The 20,418-nt window shown below is 41.5% G+C and overlaps 1 protein-coding gene across 1 annotated transcript in view; it reads left to right on the forward strand.

Moving 5' to 3' along the window:
- Positions 1 to 348: 348 nt before the first annotated feature.
- GALNT2 (polypeptide N-acetylgalactosaminyltransferase 2) overlaps positions 349 to 20,418 on the forward strand; it is a 93,105-nt gene continuing 73,035 nt past the window's right edge. Inside the window, exon 1 of the mRNA XM_048047232.2 lies at positions 349 to 554. Coding sequence (XP_047903189.1) covers positions 444 to 554 — 111 coding nt within the window. The 5' untranslated portion in view covers positions 349 to 443. The remainder of the gene's footprint in view (positions 555 to 20,418) is intronic.

Raw genomic sequence — 20,418 nt, forward strand, 5'->3', positions numbered from 1 at the left:
CCAGGCGGGACACTCTACTCGGGTAACGCGGCGACCCCGCAAGCGCCGGGACAGCGGCGTGGCAGCGCCGCCAGGACCTCGGCGCCACCACGGCAGCAGCTCTGAGCCACACCGGGGACCCCCGCGCCGAGGGGAGGAGGGGGGCGAGGACGAGCGGCCCCCGCCGGCCGTTGCCCGCCGGCCGTTGGCGGCGCGCGCCTCCCGCCACACGGGGCGGCGGCTTCCCGGCGTGCTGCAACCATGGCGACGCCGGTAGCCCCGCCCCGCCCCGCCCCGCCCCCCGCGGGGCCGGGCGGCGCGGGATTGGCCGGGGGGCGGGCGCTCGCCCTCTGCCCCCTGACCCTGCGCGGCGGCGGCGGCGGCGGCGGCGGGAGCGGCGGCGGCGGGCGGCTGCTGCCCGTTTCCTGGTGGCCCGGGGCGGGGAGGAGGCGAGGGAGGAGAGGATGCGGCGCAGGTCCCGGCTGCTGCTGTGCTTCGCCTTCCTCTGGGTGCTGGGCATCGCCTACTACATGTACTCGGGCGGCAGCGCCGCGCTGGCCGGCGGCGGCAGGAAGGTGAGCCCCAGCCGTTACCGTGCCCCGTGCCCTTCCTCGCGGCCCCGGTCCCAGCCCGCTGCCCCCTGCCCGGCCCGGCCGAGCGGGGACCGCGACCCACCCCCGCCCCCCAGGGCCCTCCTCCCCTTCCTTCTTCCTTTATTTATTTTTTTTTTATTATTTTATTTTTTAACGCCTTCTGCCCCCGTTACGCCGGTGCCCCGGTTGGGCGCGTGGCAGGGCCGGGTCGTGCCGTGTCCCCCCCCTTCCATCTTTTCCCTTTTTTTTTTTTTTTTCCTACCCCCCCCCCCCCCCTTCGTGTTTCGGTCAGTGACGCCCCGGCAGTGCGGGAAGAGCTCCGTGCTGCCCTGAGTAAACATTTCCAGGGGCTGGCGTTACCGGCCGGGACGGGGGGGACACGTACCCGCTGGTTCCTGCCTTTTGCTGGGGGACAGCGTGAGGCAGCGGCTTCGCCCGCTGGCCCTGACAGAAAAGCTGCTAGTGAGTAATTCGTGTCTGTGTGCACGCTTCCCCCCCCCCCGACAAGGCTAGTTTCGCCTCACGTTGTGCAGTAGGAACGGCAGCAAAGCCTCTGATTGCTAAGTTGCATCTTAAAACTTCCCCGACCGAACCCCGGAGTGGCAGAGGGCCAGTGAGCAAAGTGCACCTCGGCTCAGTGCTCGCTGAGGAGTGCCGTGCCCCTTGTAGAGGAAAAGCGGCCTTTCTTCGCTCCGGTGACGTATAACGCAGGGGGGTCTTTTCACGGTTACTTCGATGCAGTTCTGTGCATCAGTGCTTATATTCCAGGTAAAAGCCTTGCAGGGTTTTGGCGATGATGGGTTCCCACGGCAAGACACGGGAGCAAATATTTGCACGATTATGTACAAAGTCACTCCTGCAAGGGTCTGTGGAATGAGCCTCCGCTCACTTATAACTGGCTCAGTGCTCTGCTTTTCCCCCTTTTATTCTCAACAGCAACTTTTGACACAATTTGTTAACATAAGTGTTAAGCGTGGTCCGTCAGAGTAGATACAGCGGTGGAAAAGGATCAAGCGCGTGATAAAAAGTAAGGCAGTAGCCTAAAGCCTTTCTTGAAGAACAACCCCAGTGTGTTTAGAAAGTAAAAGCAATCTTATGCTGCTGGTGATGCATAATGGGATAAAGGAATGCTATCTAAGGCAAATATATCTGCAGATAGGGGAACATATGTTTAACTCTTAGTGTGTTTCATTTGGAGCTTCCAGTCAGCTTTGCAAATGAGTTCAATTCACTTTTACTGATGGGGAAGCTGTGGTGTGGGGATAATGATTTGCACAAGGTCACCTAGAAGACGAGGTGAGAATAAAGTAGAAAAGAAACCAGTCCTTCTGAGTACAAGTCTGGTACTTAGTCTCCTAGAACCTGCTGCTGTTTCTTGTTGATATTAGTACAACTTTTCGTGTGGATTTAGGAGATCTATGGTCCTGATGCTTTCCTCGGTTTATTTGTCATCGTTCTGCTTGAAATTTAATAAACCTTACTGATCTGGGTAACTGGGAGAGTTTTAGCAAAGGTAAATTTAAAGAAAATGAGTTATTTCATAAGCCTGAACTGAAGCTCAGTGCTAGGTTTAAAAATGTGGAAGTTTAAAGTAAGGCCGTGGTAAGGAAGAAAATAGGTACTGTGACCATAAGAAACAAGTGGGGAAATTAACAATTACGTGTGGATTGCTGATTTAGGATTCTATTTTCTGTCAGCGAAGCGTAAAATTTAATCCTGGGCCTCAGAGTAGGTTAGCAATTGTAAGTAGAGGAAGATGTGTGTAATGTAATAGCTTTTGAATCTCAATAAAAGGCTTATTAACTTAGTGTCAGACCCTGGTATAAAGCAAAAACACAAACTGCCTTAAACTTATGAACAGAAACCCTGCTGTAGTAAATTTCTTGGTTGGTATGACTTCATGTAGTCCTTATTACTTTCCCACTATTTCAGTGTAATGAAAACAGAGTTGCTTACAGAAGAACATCACTTTTTATAAATTGGAGTCTCTGCCGTGTTCAGTCTAAAATTACAGAAGCCAGAAGGGGATAGTTCTTCATTTATGTGAATAAGTAATTTGCATGTTAATTACAGATCTGGTTATGGAAACAGAATGGTTTTTCCATGAGGATGATTTTTTTCGTATACAGACCTAGCGTGTTTTTCAGACGTACTGGACTTGTTTGGTATGACATCCAGTCCTGCGATGAACAACATCAATTCCCATTACCTTTAAAAGAGGTGAGAGTATTTGCCCTTTTCCAGGACTGCACCTGAATAAGAGAGAAGAGTGGTTTATTTTTTTTTGTTTTATTTGTTTATTTTTTTTCTTTCTCTTATTAGAGGAGTGTCAGAGTTAATGTAAGCTCCTACTTATTTTGGTTCTCTATTTATAACCTTCTGAGCTATTTGGATGCTGCAGCGTGCAGGACAGCCTTGCCTAAGTTTTTGGCCTCTGGCAGCAGTGGTGGAAGCCACAGCCGTGTGTGTGGTGCTGGGGCTAGGCAGGTCGTGGGGCAGTGGGAGCTTAGCACGCATAAATGGAGCTAAAGCACACAAAGTAGGAGCTGTCTCATTAGTAAATATGTAAATAATAATGACTAAAAAAAGCCATGAAGGAGCAACGCTTCTGGACCTAGGCACAGAACTGCAGTAGAATGAAATTGCTTCTTCCGATTGTGGAATTTAGGGTATGACAGGCTTTTTTCTTTTCTTCTTACAAAGAAGAAAAGGGCAGAGTCTAAGCCTTTCATTCAAAAGGTACTTAGAGGTGGCTTTTTTGTTTTCTTTTTCCTCCAGTGAATCTCCAGTTAAGATGATTGTAACTGTGAAAGCCAGGGGTTCGGTTCACTCCTTTTTCCAGCCAGATCACTGGGCTGTAGATTGGAGAGAGTGAGTCTGATTCACTTGTTTAGTGGTTAGAGAAACAGTTCCTAAAACAGAGGCTGTGACACAGAAGCAAAAGCAAGTTGCAAGACTGAGAGAAATGTGGCTTGCTTTTGTGTTCATTTAATGTGCTTTATATTAAACACCCTTTGGAGTGGAGACTGGAACGAAGCTTGTGGATAATTTCCTAACCCATAGCAAAAGTGGTTCATGCTCCGTGTCTGACTTGCACGAAATGGAGCAGCTTCTTCAACATGGTTAGAAAGCTACGCGTACCCTCCAAGCCAAGGTCGTCCTGATGCTATGACCCACTTCTAAGGGTGGTGTGAATTTGAATTGGTCTTGTAAACAAGTCATTTAACTAGTTTCAGATTTTTTTTGAGTACTCTAACTGCTAAGCTCTTGCACAACTGAGTGACTGGGTTTTAAAACAAAACAAAAAATCCAGCTGGTTTCTACAGAACTTACTCTTCTAAGCATTAGGGAAGTAGGCCTGTTGAATGGAGCCCTTCAGGCAGGACAGAGGAGTGTCTGCATCTTATTGACAGCACCAAACGCCTCGCTGCTGCCAAGAGGGAACTCCTCTTAGGCGTACCCTGAAGGAGACCTGTAGGCTGAAAGGGGATTTACTGTTGAAAGCTGAGGCATCAAGAGGAGATGCCTGCTAGGCTAAGCCACAGCTGAGCCAAGGTTTGGAGTCTTCTGGTTGTAGGTGCCAGAGTACTGACAAGCTTTTGCTGCCACATGAAGAACGTCGTTTTGGTTTCCTTTTCAAGTTGGACGTCCCCTCAAGCTGCCCCTTCCCTCTGTGCTGTGCTTCCTCTCTTCCCCTTTGTGCTATTTAGAGAAAGAGGGTAAAAACAGTTATTCAGTAATCAGAGATGGATAACTGTTGCCAGTACCTCTTAAAATTAGAAACATCTTTTTCATCCCCCCCCCCCCCCCCCAATAAAACGCCCTCAGCCCCCAAATGCTTTGAACTAGAAGCCTGTTAAGCTCTTGCCTTGCCAGATTTTCTGGGTGCAATGGAATGAATTGCAAAAAACCCACTAATTTATAGTTAGTCGAGCCACAAGGAGGCAGGCTTCTCCTGTGGAACTGGTTACTGCCCTGCATACAGTACTGTTTTGTGAGGTTGGGTTTTTTTCCTGTTTCCTGGCTTTGTGTATTTTTGGGGTTGGGGGGGCAATGTGTTGGTGATTTTTTTTTTTTTGAGCAGGCTTTTGTTAGTGGCTGTACTATGAAGCTAGCTGAGAGGCGATAAATTCAAAGGTAAATGATGCCTTGAGTACTGGATTGACTGAAAGTAACTCAAGCATTTTGGGGAAAGGAGGAGGAAAAGAAGCCAGGTGCTCTCTTCTAAGCTTTACAAGGATAAAATTTTAGAATAACTCCTTTCAGCGTACAGAAAGCTTTCTTTTCCTCTTTCTTTTCTTCTTTTTTAGAACCTCTGAACTATTTCAGTTAGTGTTAAATGAGGCTCTTAAGCATGACATATATATGTATAATGACAGTAGAAGGACAGCAAGAGAGCTACATATCTTCCAGACTTAGTGTACCCGAGCTTCTTTTTGAAGGTTTAAGTGGGAAGAAAGAGGAAGTGTGTTTTAACTTTAGGTACACCAGCCTGTTTTTGTCAGAGGGTGAAACTGCGGAGTGTAAATTGTTTGACTCTCAAGGTGTGTGGAGGCAGGAGAGCTGCTTTTTGGGAGGGGGTTAAAAATAACCACCACAGTTCTGTTGTCCTCGTTTGCCTAAGGAAGGCATTGCCAGTTTCAGTGGCTAAATACTGAGAGTTTAGTTTATTGCATCGTTCTAAAAGGTAACTTCAGTGCCTTGTGCAACGCCCCATTGGATGCAATTTCTGATATCTTGGTCATTAGACAAATGAAGACACCAAAGATTAAAAAAGAGAAATTAACACTTGGCATTCACTTCCTACAAAGTACAAGAAGATAGAAAAGCTCGTTCCTCTGCTTAACGGGTAACACTTTCTTGTCCAGCAGATATTTTTCTTCGATGTAATTCTGTAACAATGAGAAACAAATTAAAGGCCTAGGCACTTTGATAATAAAGCTCTCGCTGGAATGTAAAGAGCCTCTGAAGTTTGACAAATATGTGTACTTCCTTAATGTAAAATGTCACTTGGCAAAATGACTCATCTGGGTGGATTATTTCTCTCATAAAATGTAAGTTCAGGTGTGATGAAAAGGCAGTCACCTGCAAATTCTGTGCTGTTTGCGTAGGTCTGTGGTTGCACGAGGCTCTTCCTCTCGTCTCCCCTGCAATTTGAGATGATTCAATGCGGCATTTCTCTGATATGGCAGGGTAGTGAGAAATTAATTCTTAGTCAGAGACTGCTGTGTCGTCCCCGCAACACACCCATCAGTTCAGAAACTGATGACTCTGGCTTTGGTTTGGATGCTATTGCTCTTGCATTACTGGTCCCTATTTTTGTTTCATAAACAGAGAAGTGAAGCAGGGCTGTTTGGATGCACAGAAGGGGTTGAGGAAACTAGAGTGACTTCTAGTTTCACATGAAGCAGGGTAGTTAATGTGCTTTTTCACTGTTTCCCCCCCCCCCACCCCCCATGTGAGTATTGCAATGGCTAGCTGAGCTTTTCAGTGTTATTCCGTTGTTGTAGTTTGCTTAATGTGATCAAAGTTTGTAAATCGTAATGATGTCCTTTGAGAGATGTAGGTTAAGAAATGAAGTAGTATGCAGTGTGCCGTGTACCCTACCTGTTTTTGTCTTGTCAGTCATGCATTTGGAGATGTGTTGTAAATAAATGCCAGTCATTCTCTCAATGTATTCTAGTTCCTTCCAAAAATACAACTTGAAAAGTATGTTTTTTTCCTAGCTTAGAAAAGGCACGATATTACTACGTATAAGTGAAAGTATTAAAGATATGTCAGTGGTGGATATCAAAATGAAATAGTCATCATTTGGTTTTGTAGACCAATCTAGGAAAAAAAAACCAAAATCCACCCAGACATAAAACATTTAAATATGCTGGAGAATGTAAGTATCTGTCTTTAAAATTATATAATAATTATTAAATTTAACTTTCCATATTTCCAAAAAACATGATAGTTCCATGTTTTTTCCTTAGAAATGCTGATTTTTCCCCACTTTTCATATCTATTCTTTTAGTCGTCTTCTCTTTGTTTTCCAAAGTTATGTATGCTATGTATTATCCAAGTGCTTGTGTATAACTGATGTTGTTCTTTCAAGATGATAGATCAGACCTGAGGTGTGTTGTCTGCCAGAAAGCCTGCTTGCAACCATGCTTTACTACAGAGAAGAGATGCCTTTGTATCTGCACTGAGTGTCATGAGAGAATAACCCTAGTTGCATGACTAGAAAATGTTTAAAAACAACACCAGTAGACAGCCTGGAAGATGTTTTTGCTTGGATTTTAGGTAACTACATACATCTTGTAATGAACTTAATATACAGGACCTTAGTTTAAATTAGTCTGAAAACGAAGTGTTAGGATGCAATTGATCCTGTGCAACTCATGAGATGAATTTAAGCTGGTCAAAGGAGTCAGTGCAAATGATGAATGTAAACTTGTATTTTTGTTCAAGATGATTTGGTTCACCTAGGTCTTTTCTTAAATAATTTGCTCAGATAGTAGTTCAGCTATGGATGTGCAGCTGGGTGGTGTACAAATGTGTTTTTCAACTGACTGGACATTTAGTAGCAAGTCATCAATGTAGGAGTTGGTGGAGAAGCGGTGTATTGCCAGTATGTTGGCTATGCCATGTGTTGGCAATGCACTTGAATTCTTATAATGAATCTGCAGGAAGCAGTTTGACACATGCATCTCTTTTTTTCTTCAGGAATAAGGGGTTGAATGTCATTGCCTGCATACATTGGGTTAGTGGAGAAACAGTATATTGGTGTGGGCGTTGTATAAGGAAACACTAAGCAAGTTGTTTTATTGCCATAATGTAATTCAGAGCGGTGGTATCTTAAGCTATATGAATTTTAAAATCTGCATACATTCTGTTATCCTGTTTGTTGTGAAATGACTATGTGCTCATCTTCTGCTTTTCTGTTTCGTGTAAGCTTTCAAAGAAAGAAGGGAGGAATTGAGGAGGGAAGATTAAAAAAAAAAGTTAAATGTCAACATCAAAATGTTCATCTTTTGTGTTGGGAATTCAGAGGCGTAGCACAAGGTATTCTAGATAACATGAAATGATTCACTTTCTGATGTTTCCTATGGGCCCATGATGTTCTTTCATAGAAATTTATATCATAGGCCTCTCCAACTAACTGGAAGCGAAGGGTTTTTTAAACAGCTTACTTTATTTCTGTTTTTGTTTTTGAACAATGGACTGTTTTAGGAAACCTGTGTGTTACTGATGCACACCATGTAGTTGCTTACCTGTTATCCTGTAAGTGTCCATTTGTCTGATAAAATTACCGTGAATGAAGTAGTCCTGGAATATTTACTGTGTCCTGTGGCAGTTGTTAATTATCAAAAATGTGAAAAAATCAATATCTGTTCTCCTTTTAAAAACAGTAACTTGTATTTACCCTGTTGGAATATAGCCTATTTTCTTTTGTGGCTTAAAGGTAGGCTTTTCAGGGGGCGTTGTCTTTTTTGTGCATCAACTTGCATGCTAAAGCTATTTAGTAACTTGTTCATATGAGAGCAATTTGCACAGGCTATGCTTGAAGGCCGTCAACACTTTATTTTTCCAGTTGTGCTTTCATCTGTCTAATCTGTTTATTTTCCCCACCATTCTTTCTTTTTAAATGCTGGCTTTGTTAATTTCCCAGAGTACTTTTATTGTTGTTTAAGTGAGTTAAAATATTCTAGTTAAATACCTGCGCCACCTGACAGAACAACATCTACATAAAGGGATTATCCAGGCAGATAGTACCTCTGAGCTCTGTTTATAAAATTCAAATGGAAAAGGAATGAGATATTAAAAGCAGTCTGAATTTTAGAGCATTTGACATATCCACAGAAACTACTATGTAGTATGCATCAAAGGCAATAATTTTGATTTGTCATCTTTAAAACTATGGTCTCTTATGGAAAAAAAGAGCCTACTGAAAAGTTTGCAGGTTCAACTATTGATTTTGTAGCTTCAGAAAGCTATTTGTTATACAATTTGGTCACTCTTTTTAAGGAAAACAAAGAGTAACAAGATCCTGCTGAGTTCAGGCATTAGCAAAATGCAATAGGTTGTCTGGACTGTAACAGAGCTGCTTGAAACAAAAAGAATTTAGCCAAGGAAAGATTCAACAAAGAGTTGGCACTGAGCTAATGCTATTGTGAACAAATCCTCAAAGAGCCGTGACCTGACGAGAAGAAAATGTTTTCTTCTTGTATGAAGTTCCAAATGTTTAACCACCCTGAAAATAATCAGCACAGCTGAAATTAGTTGTGGTTACTGAAGTAAATTTGCTTTAGCTGGCCTGTTGGTTTAAGGACGGTCAGCGTGTGTGTATGGACATATTTTAGTGAGTTGAAGTAGTAAGGTTTTTATACAGCTTGGCTTTTATTTTTCCTGCTTTTAAGTTAAATGGAAAAATTTGTTCTCTCAAGTACACGTAGGTTCACAAGTCCTTAGTGAGGAGAGAGAGAAAATTTCCTTATTTCATTTGGTAGCAAGCTGCTACCAGCTAATGGTGGGTCGGCCCGTATAATTACTGGTCTTTGCTCAGACGTTGGGAAATGTCCCTCTCACAAAACCACTACTGTGGTAGGCAGATCTAGCAAAAATGTGGGGGCTATTGAATTACAGTAGTTTCTGCTGGGGTGTTTCACGAAATTAGGAGTGCATGTGTTGTCCAGACAGTGTATTAAATCCTTGTTATGGGCAGTCTCCTGTTACAGTGGAATGCTTCAGGCTGTGCCAGACCATCCCTTAACAGCAAACTTGCTCCTTTTATCCTGCATTACCTATTTGTAGAAAACAGGGTGTGTACTTTACTCCTCTGACTAGTGCTCTTGCAACACAGTGTGGATTTGGGTCCTTGCCCTGTTGCTTTGCCAAGAAAACACCATTGACACAAAGATGAGCTATGTCATCTACTCTTAAATTGGTAACTGATGTTCTAGCATGGGGAATAGTTATTACCCAGATATAAAAGTATCAACTAAGATAGTGTAAGTTTTAATTTAGAGATGTTCTTCATCAGTTCCACTGATGAAGTGTCTGTTTCTCTTCCGATGTTCTTTGTAGGTGGTGATGGGGAGTGATAACTGTGGCAAGGCCATTCGGGGACCCCCTTGCGAGAGCTGGAGCTTGCTTCTCCTACTTGACACTCTCACAGGAGCCATTCTTAATACCTTTAAAAAAAAATAGATGCCTACCAAAGACAACCCCCCTCCCCATTTGTTAAGCTGTCTTGACTTCTGGTAATAAGCGCATTCTAAGCTTGTAGGCCTTGGTAGTTAAATAAAAAAGCAATTGCAGTCTGAAGGAAGCATTTCAACTACAAGCAGTCAGCAGCAGCCTAGCAAACAGCACTCCTTTGCCTCTTCAGGTTTTGTACTGAAGCCGATGTGGAAAAGGGAGGGGAGAGGGTGCTGAGTGGAAGAGCATTGATGCCAGCACTGCATGATTACAAGTCAGAAATACATTAGGACAAATAAACTTCTGCTGATCGAGGGAGGAAAAAAATTTGCAAAGAGCTGACTGCAGTGACTGTCAGGTTTGTGAGAGATGTAGCAATGATGCAGTACCTTTTGTTGAGGTGCAATTGTTCAATTATTCCCCATACTTACTGAATGTTCTCTAATAAAAATAGACAAGAGATTGATCCTGATGTCCACTTTGGCCTAGGCCTGGAGTACCTGGCTTTATACTCAGCAAAAGCTGTTTGCTTAAAAATCCATTTTGGTTACCTACTGAGATAAGTAATGCAGATCATAGCGGTGTTCTAGGAAAACACTGCTTGCATCGCGGGAACAATAGCTAGAAAATCAAGATAACATCAGTCTGTGCTCACTTAGTGTTCTCTAAGTAAGTGCTTGCCATTTCAAGAGCAAGAAACTCAGGCAAAAACTGTTTTTACACACATGCGGGGTCTTGGAGTGTGACTTTTATTTTTTTAATTATTATTCTTTAATGGCAGTACATGTTTCAAATGTGGCCATGATTGTGTCTTTATTTAGTGATACGCTAAAGTAGTTGTGTTTTTAAATTAAGCATGTTGAAAATATATTTGACAACTTCAAGAAGTACGTTTGCTGAGTCGCCTGTGCATAACTAATGATTTCTTGAAAAACTTGGCTGCTGTGAACACTGGCTGACGGTATTGGAAACTCTGGTGAGAAGATACCCCAAACTGTTTCAGGAGGATTTTTGACTGTTGTTTGCTTTAGAGCACTGTATGGGGTCCCAGTTCTATTGAGCCATCTTAGCAGGTTATTTCTACACCCTGAATTTAGAAAAGGGCTTCTTCCTAGTAACACTTAGATATCCGTGTGTGAATGTTAGCTGCGGTCTCACAGTAGAAATACTTACGTAGTCATTTTTTGCTGTGGCCTCTTGTTCCAAACAACCATTTTTGTCTATGTGTACCTCATTGAGGTGTATTAGAGAATAGGCTTGTATGGGTTACAGCTTAGTAATGGAATGGACTTTAACAGATGATAACATCCCCAATTTATACTCAAATAGAAAAGATAGCTCAAGCTTTTCAGGCTGTGGTATCGCAGAGTGATTTCACAGATTTCACAGATTTCTCTAGGTTGGAAGAGACCTCAAGATCATCGAGTCCAACCTCCGACCTAACACTAAGTACTCCACTAAACCATATCCCTAAGCTCTACATCTAAACGTCTTTTAAAGACCTCCAGGGATGGTGACTCCACCACCTCCCTGGGCAGCCTGTTCCAATGCTTAATAACCCTTTCGGTAAAGAAGTACTTCCTAACATCCAACCTAAAACTCCCCTGTCGCAACTTTAGCCCATAAATGGGCTAAAGTTGGTCATGATGTGACCTAGTGCTGTTGGGCTTTGAGGAGAACAGGGCTGGATGTGTTGTGGATCTGGATATGATGAGGTAGGCTGGCTGTGCAGAGAACTGTGGCTTGTGCCTAATCCTGTGTGGTTGATGTGCCATACTTCTGAAACCTCCAGTTCATGCATGTTCATTCGTGTTTAGGATTGTGATATTTTAATGTTTATTTCAAAGAGCAGCAACAGCTCAGATGCAGGCAATGGTTTGGAAATATCTTGGCATTTGTTCAGATTAACTGTGATTGCGGTTGTCATCTCACAATGTTGTTATCCCTGTTACTTCAAAAGGTTTCCGGTGACAGATCTGGATAAGTACACAAAACTGCTATAATTTTTTTTATTCTAATCTCTGAAGTAGATTTGTCTTGTGATTATTTTTCTCCAAAAATAACAGAAGTGTCCTTTGTGTTCTAAAAGTTATTTAAAAAAAAAAAAAAAGCAAGAGGCAATTCAGGGATGCTGTTAGATGACTCTTGGGGTATGGGAGTACTTTAGAAGTTACTTCTTTTGAGTGCTTTACAATGCCTGAACCAACTGCTCTTCACAAGAAAATAAGTCTTCAAAGCAATTTACAGTGGAACTGCTGCATGAGTGACTTGGTTAAGTCTTGTGAAGACTGCTAAAACTATGTAAAGAAACCTTGCTTTTAGTACATGGTTTGTGATGAAAGCCAGTTCATACTGATGAATAAGCACGGTGTTGGATGTTAGTGGGAGTGTGTGCTTGATATTCTTCCAAGATGTTATCTTTGTTTTTTAAACAGGTGTGACTAGTATGACTAAAGGAAATGCTCCGTGTTTAAAATGGCAATCTCTGTGGATTAGGATAACCCATAGAAGTACAGAAATTGTTGCAAAACCTCAGAAAAAAAAGACTCTTAGCACTCATTTACTTCTGCAAAACAGCTAAAAAGTCTGCAGTTTAGCTTCAATTATTAATAATTTTCTGTTTGAGTATCACACCATGTTCTTATTTTGAGTGTGTTGCTAATTCCCCTTAGCTAGATGACTGTGTCACTTTCATCTTGTACTGTCGTGATACTTTGTCAGAACATCATGGCAGAGGGTGGATTTTTTCTAAAGCATACCTTGGTTAAGGCAGATTTTAAGTAGTGCTTATATTTTATTGCACAAGTAAAGATAGATGTAAAAACCATTTTTGGCATTTTATTTTTTTAATGAAGACAGTGGCCTCTATAAATACTGATATTTGTTGCTTTATCTCATACATTATTTGAACAAGTGTGATTTTCTTCTTTTTGCCCTTTTCTATAGGTTAAGTCGTGTTTTCCCTCGTGGAAGGAGGTGGCTGAAGGATTCTTAAGTAATCAGCCTGGAAAATATATTTCTACATCGGCATCTATCAGAATAATTCTTTTGGTCATTTAGTTAGGATTCCTTTATGGTTTTTATGTGATCCGCTAGTGCTCATGGGTATCGGTTTTCTAGCCCTGAATTTGTTTAGCTGGCTGTTTTGCCAGTTGAAAAAGAGGAGTCTCCAGTGGGAGAGTGTCTGGAAGTATATCAGTATAACTGCTCTTCTGGCATCTGTGCCGTGTTTTCATTTAGGCTGTTCTCGTGCTCTTACTGGCAGTAGACTGCAGCAGCTGGGATGTCAGCATGTTTGCTTTCTTGTGGCATGCTTTATTCTTCCTTTTCAGACTTAGCAGTTTAAGACAATTTTATAGTCCTTGTTTTTCCTGTATTTGAATGGCCTTTTGCCATTGTGCAAATAGCAAAGCAAATGGCAATGGAATGGCAGGAAGTGCTCGTGCTATGGCTTCCTTTCTGGTTTGTCAGCTACGGTGGTTCTTGCACTCCTGTTTGCTATTTCTTGCCTTTAGTTCGGTGATCAAGCTGTCGATTCTCTTCCTCCTCCTCCTGAGTGCTGGATTCTGCTAGAAAAACAAAATCTGCTTTTTCCCAGCTCTGTCAATAAATGGCAGTGCTTGCTGGTTAATGCACTGGTGTCAGTACCGGTAGGACTGCTGCTGGATGGGAATTGTCCCAGCTGGGCTGTTGGGATGCATGGTATGGGCTCTGTTAATGCACCTCCTTCGAGTAGTATACCATGCATAAGTATGTGGTCTTAGTTTGTCTGTGATAACTTGACTCCTCTCGGTATTTTAGCCAACAGTATTTTTGTTTCCTGTTGGAGAAAATGATAATTACGGGCTCGTTTCTTGTAACAATGCAGATGCCTTGCAGCATCTTACAGCTTGAGTAATCGATCCCTACTGTGATATTAGCAGTCAGTTTTTAGATAGTACTGTGACAACAAAAGATCTTGTGTAGCACTGTGCAGTTTTTCAACTATTACGACTTGATTCTGTCTCTTTCTGGAAGCATGGTTCTTGTTCTTGTGCCCACTTGCAACAGCAGAGGTGACTTGCAACGTATGCTGCCCTCTTACTCCCTTGAGGGCTGGAGGTGCACAGCACAAGCTGCATTGCTTTCGTTTGAACACTTCCTGTGCTGTTCCTGTGGGTTTGTATTTAAATCTCTAGTGATTGTAAGCTTTATATTTTTGGTGGAAAACGTTAATGTATAAATAAATTGCATGTTCTCTTTCCTTGCATGTACAAAAAGCTGCTGGTATTGACGTGACACCATTCCAGCCATTTAAGAAAGAAGGTATGGCAAATACTTCTGTGGAAATCTGCTACCTAACGGGGAGCTTATGAAGAGCAAGTTAGATTGTTGCTTGACTATTTTTTTTACATTGACTGGAAATTTTGTGGTCCTATACTTAAGGATTAAATAATTGCATACATTGGAATACTAAAAGAGAGCTCAATGGTTTGAGTTTTTTGTTTAACCGCCTAACTTAAGGATTAGAACAGTTTATCAAGGGTTATCTTAAATTTTAAAACTTCCCTGATAAATTGAATTTTGGGGAAATACTCTGGGTGTGATTAGAGTAGGTGATCCTTGTCTCCTGGCTTTATAGTCTTATAGTCTGTATCAAACCTAAAGAAAGAGTGCTGTTGGTCAAGAGAGGAAGAAGCATTCTGGTTGATGGAGATCAGGAGTTCCGGTAAATTCTTAATAGACCGTAGAACTGGGCTTTCTGTTTTTACCCCCATTTTTTTTTGCAATTCTGTTTTCCAAAGCTGACTAAGTTCTACATTTATGTGGGACTTAAATGAGGATAAAAGTTCAAACTGGCTCTGTCGCAGCCCCCATTTAGTGTTGACAAGGACTTGAGTGCTTAAGAGTGCTTCAGCTCAGGATCTTTGACTTTCAAAGCATGTTCAAACTTGTGAGCCTCTTATGTGCATCACTTGTATTTTACATGCCACTGAAATCATGGAATTGTAGAATATCCCAAGTTGGGAGGGACCCACAAGGATCATCGAGCCCAACTCCCAGCACCACACAGGTCAACCCAAAAATTCAGACCATGTGACTAAGTGCACAGTCCAAGCGCTTCTTAAACTCTGACAGGCTTGGTGCAGTGACTACTTAATTCAAACTTTGATAAGGTGTTCTGTTGTGAGATTATTTCCCCCTAATTTTAATCTGGGGAAGACGGTAACAAATCAAAACAGCTCTCCCAGGACTTTAGGTGGCTGACAGTCATTTACTTGACATAGTTGGTAGCATCCTTGGTTTTGCTGCTGTCTCTTTAGCCTTTGGATTAGTCAGAAGTCGGGAAGTAAGGGCAAGAAAAAGTGGAGATGAGTATCTGCTGCCCTTTAGAGTACTACAGGCTGTCCTGACATACCGTCATGCGTGAGTCTGGGGACTGTTTGTGACGTGAAGACAGAAGTATGGGCTTGGACTGAGTGGTTAGCTTGCTTCACACTTCCCAACCATTAAAACAAGAAGGCAGCTTGAAGGCAGCTTATTTCATATATCCTTCTTGCTCGCTCCTTCCTTTTCTATTTGGAAAATAAATGGTCACCACCCCCATACAGTTTAATGCTGCTGGCTTTGTGTAAATGTATTTAGCTGTGCCATAGATGTTCCAGCTCTTTGTTGGTCTGAAACTCCATCGTTCTCTTCTGTTTCACTTCTAGTATGTAGGTGTTCGTGTCCTCTGCAAATTTGAACATGCGGTGTGTCCACTCATTAAAGGCATGGCTTGCTGAAGTCTAGAAGGTGGACGTTGATGGCTGAACGGAAACAAAATGCATCTTTTGTGTTAACATTCAATGGAAGTGTTTGCTCCATTCACTGAGGCTTTCTGTTGCAGCAAATTATTTAAACTAGGAACTGCCTGCTTCCGTTTCTGATGTCCAAAAGCAGATGGAGTTTCCTTGGAGGAAGAAGGGCTGCAAGAATCTAATCATTTCAATAGTATCTGGCATGCACCAACACACATCTTATTTGTGTTCTGCAACAGAAAAGGAAAAGAAGATGATATAGGCTGCTCCTTTGTTTTAAAAGGCATAGTATCTGTTGTACGTAATTATTTCATCAGCCACTAACAATGCATCCTGTGTAAGAAGAGGAAGAAATGGGGGAAGATAAGCTCTAGGTCAAAAAGGAAAGAAGGATATCCTAAAGAAGCTTAGCCTTTTGCTTCCCTTTTCTCTCTCTCTGAAAATCATCCCAAGCCCTAAGAGAGTAAACGTGTTTTATTCTAATCTTACCATTAGTGTCGTGAGCTGCCTGTATTACCTGGTCTCTGCATGAAAGCTGAGTCCAGTTTAACTGAAGGAAATCTGGAGAGAATACCGTGCTGCAGATCTGATTGTGGTTTTTGTTTGTTTGTACTAATGGCAACAATGTGTAATTGTAGTTATCCTATTAAATTAATTTAGCTTTGAGGCTTACAAAACAATCTATAGTGTGTCTGTGAAGAATGACAATGCAGTTATAGACTGAGCTGTTCAGTATGCCCATTTACGAAGTGTACTTGTAGACAAATACAAGTATTTCCCATTAAGAACAAATAAAAGTGGAAAGCTGTTCTCTCCATATTTGTATTTTGTTTATGCTGTTGTATCCCTTTGCTTACCCATTTGGTCACTTCTTGACAGCTTGACTGATTTTTCTTTTTCAGCCACATTTAGATTTAAGTGGTGACAATTAGATTTTTTTTTGTAGACTTTGAATATCAAACAAATGGAATCCTTCAACTGTCTTCAGATTTGCATTAGCTTTTAGAAATAAACCACATCCGTAGTGATACTGCATAGTCTTTTGGCAGCTCTAAAGTATGGTATATATAGATTAAATATGTGGTGCAGGGATATACAAAACTGAGAAAAAAGACGGTCCAGTCAGGTTGCTTCATCTAGGATGCCAGGTGCTATGAGTGCACCCACTTTTGGGGCTCAAATCTCAAAACGCTTTTGAGTCACAGTTCTCTGGAAGTCTGAGTTTTGTGTAACCACCAGTTGTGCTTCAAAATTGCTAAAAAGGATTCAGTGAGGTGGGAGAAGTGAAGATGCAGCTTGAACTGTGGCAAAATCACAAGGCAGTGAAAATTTTTGAAGAGAAGGGTCAGTTCGCTCTGTAACTGGGACTCCAGTCATTGAAACAGTGGATTTAGGTTGTCTTTAAAACTAGAATGTATGTCTGAATGCTAAAATTAAGTCACTTTTTTCCACTGACTCTTTAAGAATTCATAGTAACTTTTGGTAGATAGTGAATTAGGTTCTGGTGAGTGGGGGGCTTCTATGGTTCCCCTGAGTTCAGTGCATCTGTGTTACAAGACAGTTAGAGTAGACCTTGGATTTCATTTTTCTTCTGTTCTTGTGCCATTGCTGCTGCAAAAAAGTGGTGCTGGTGCTAGAAATGTGTATGTCTATCTTAATGGTATGTCTGTCTTTATGTTGCGTGACTTCTTGTGATCAATTTTGAAATAAGCTGATGTTTTGAGAGATCTTCCCTTGATAATTGCTGATGAAATTGCCAACTTAATCCTCTCCCATGGGTTAGGTATCTACAATTTTTAACTTGTTTACTATTTTAGAATGTGCTTTTAAACCTTTACTTAAAAAGTAGTCTTGGGTTGTTCACGGAGTTAAGTTGTATCTTTCAATGTGTACCTGTCAGGACTCGTTTTTTTAGCTGCTTTGCCAGCAATGCCGTAATTCTGAATGTGTTGCATGTTCAGCATCCCTTGCCATCTCCACCTCTGTTACTGAAAACAAAACTTGTCCTGTTACAGATTGTTCTTTCTTTCACCGCTGTGACAGACTTCTACTATCACAAGAAATAACAAGCACCATTTTTTCCAAAAATATTTAGTATTTGATGTAAGCAGATTATTGTACTTGTAAACTGTCAGAATTGAGTGAAAGTGGGAAGTATTAGGTCTTATAAATAAAAGCTAATCTACTTGTTAGTTTTTTGCAATTGTACTTTTCACAGGCCTGAGGACTTCTTAACTACATCGGAACTTGTTTCTTTTTGAGGATGGTGAAATATGTCCAATCACTTTATTCTGCTGCAGTTTGAATCATCAGGAGTGTCAGAGCTTTTACTCTTCTACACTTGGATTACCGCCCTATCATCTAGATCTCGGATTACTAGATGGTTGTAGCTGAACAGCTTTTCCAAACCTGGGAAGTGTCGACCTGAAGTGTCTTGGAGATAAGGACATTGTAATAATAATTTCTTCCATGGAGGACTGATAGAGTAGAATAAAATCTGTAAGAACAAGTCACTTGAACTTTATCTTTGTATGTAGGAGGAAAATACACATTTACTGAATGTAAGTATACCTAATTAAACTTTTACTGGTCATAAGTATACCTAATTAAAAATTTGATAGTGCTCTCATTTTCTTCGTCTTGCTTTCTGAGTTGTGTAGTGTTAGCTAATAGGAATGAATAGCAACAATCTATACACTTCTTTTTCGGGAGTTGCAGAAAGTGGTGGCCTTTGGGAGACCAAGTAGCCTTTGCGAGTACTTAGGAACTTTGTTCTTTGTGACTAAGTCCTTCTGCAGAGCCTGAACAGCATCTTCTGCATCCAGTCATCATCAGCTAATAAAAATAATCTTGGTGCCTAGCCAGTGCCTGAAATTCAAGTAAGGTTTAGTAGCCTTTCTTTGGATAAGACTAGTAGTATAAAGGCTACCAAGCTTACAAATTGAAATTGATGTTTATTTTCAAGCTGTTACTTAAATCAATCCTCTGTTCAGAGGGTCATTGCTCTTCACAGGAATGTAGCCAGGAAAGCCAGCTCCAGGACGGCGGCTTTAGTTGGGTTTATAAAGGTCACTGAGGAGCTGCTTCTGTGCTGACTGGCTTTCTTTGCATCCAGTAACTGTGTTGTCCCTCTGACTTCTGTTTTCTTCCTTCCAGCTGATATTTCTCTGCAGCAAGTAAGTAGGCATATAGTTCCTGACCTCATGGGTACTGTTTTTCTTTCCCTGTCTGTATAGGGAGCTACGCAGTTCTGTTGTACCAGGTTTTCAAAGTATTTGGCTGCCAGTGGAGTTATACTGGATTATCCATTTTACAAGAGTGCTTTTTCTCATACAAGCCATACTTGTAGTGTCTGACTTCACAGTAGAGTTCTTGCCTCCTGCTGAGTTATTTTGGCCACTGGTACAGACTGCTAACCTTTAGTGTGCGTGTGTGTGTCACGGGGAGTCATGTAATAAATATTCTTGTCATCAGATAAAAATAATCCCCTCCCCTTGCTTAGAGACTTCTAAAATTAAGGTGAAAAGGGGAAGTTCAGGAACAAGAAATAACTTGGTTATTTCTTATCCTCCTGCTGGAGGGAAAGCACAACACAATGGTAGGCTGATGGTAAATCAGAGCCCGAAGAATATACTGGTTTTACAAAACAGTAACTCTTCAGATTGAGTTGCGGGAGGGAGATGACGAATCTTCAGCTTACGATATCAGGCAAGCTGAAGATTCAAACTGAACTTAAATATGAATTTATCAAGGAGGGTTTTTTTTGAATGAGGGGAGTGAGGGTTAACTTAAAAATGTCTTCATGGTTTCTGCCAAATCTGGATTTGTAGTCATTGTGGGCTTTCTTTTTCCAAAGAAATCTGCTCTAGTAGCATTCTTGGAGTCTGTGTTTCTGTGGTGTGGCATAACTCCAAAGGCTTGGGAATTCATTTTTGAAGAGTGGTGATGTTGCTATTTCTTTATTCTACTCGCATACAAAATCAACCATCTTTGTTCTGCTCATTCGAATATATTCATCCCATAAAATAGATATAACCCTCAGTATTCTTCCTTGAAGCTTCCCTTGCTTTTATGACATTTTCAGTTGCTTCACATGAAAGGAAGAGCTGGTTTTCAAACCCAGGAGTCTATATTTACAGAGAGGAATATAAAACTTAACATTTCTGCTTCTTGCATCTGAGATTCCTCACAGGACAGCAAGACAACAAGAGTATAGTATGTGAACCACGGAGTACTATGCTCTGTTAGTGCAGATTATCAACGAAGTAGATGTACCAATAGAAATTATCTCAGTGCAGAACCCCCCCCTCTAATTCAGCCTCTGGCACTGAAGCTGTACATCAGCAGCCAGATAGGAGCTGAAACATTGCCCAGTGTTCAGAAGCACTTGTGTAGCTTCTAGATTTTAAAATCTTATTTTACCATCTTTGACTTTAAGCTAAACCTTTGTTAGATGTCTGTTCAGTGAAGCCAGTATAAGCGTTTGTCTGAGACAAGCAAAAAGCAATCCGTTTAGTGGTTTTTTTTTTAAAGGCACAGGAATTCTTGCTTCCATTATTTCCTCTCTATCCATGCAACTGCTCTGAAGGTTTTTGACAGTCTGCGGTTTCCATGTGGAAAGGTCAAATCTTTAAAGCAGTCGTTCTTTGCCATTGCCACGATGGTAGTACCCTTTGCTGGTCCATACCCTGAGTAACTCGTTTATCTGATCAGAAAGCAAGTCACTACTGCTTGGCTACTTACCTATTCACTTAGGTGAATAAATGGTCTCGGTTTGTACAGCAATCAAGTGACTGACAATGATTTTGTTAATAGCCGGACTTAAATAGCTTAAATTGTGCTTAGCTCGCTGTGGTTACCGACTAGTTCAGCAACTTGCC

Source organism: Anser cygnoides, chromosome 3 (genome assembly GCF_040182565.1).
Source record: "Anser cygnoides isolate HZ-2024a breed goose chromosome 3, Taihu_goose_T2T_genome, whole genome shotgun sequence".
Taxonomy (NCBI): domain Eukaryota; kingdom Metazoa; phylum Chordata; class Aves; order Anseriformes; family Anatidae; genus Anser; species Anser cygnoides.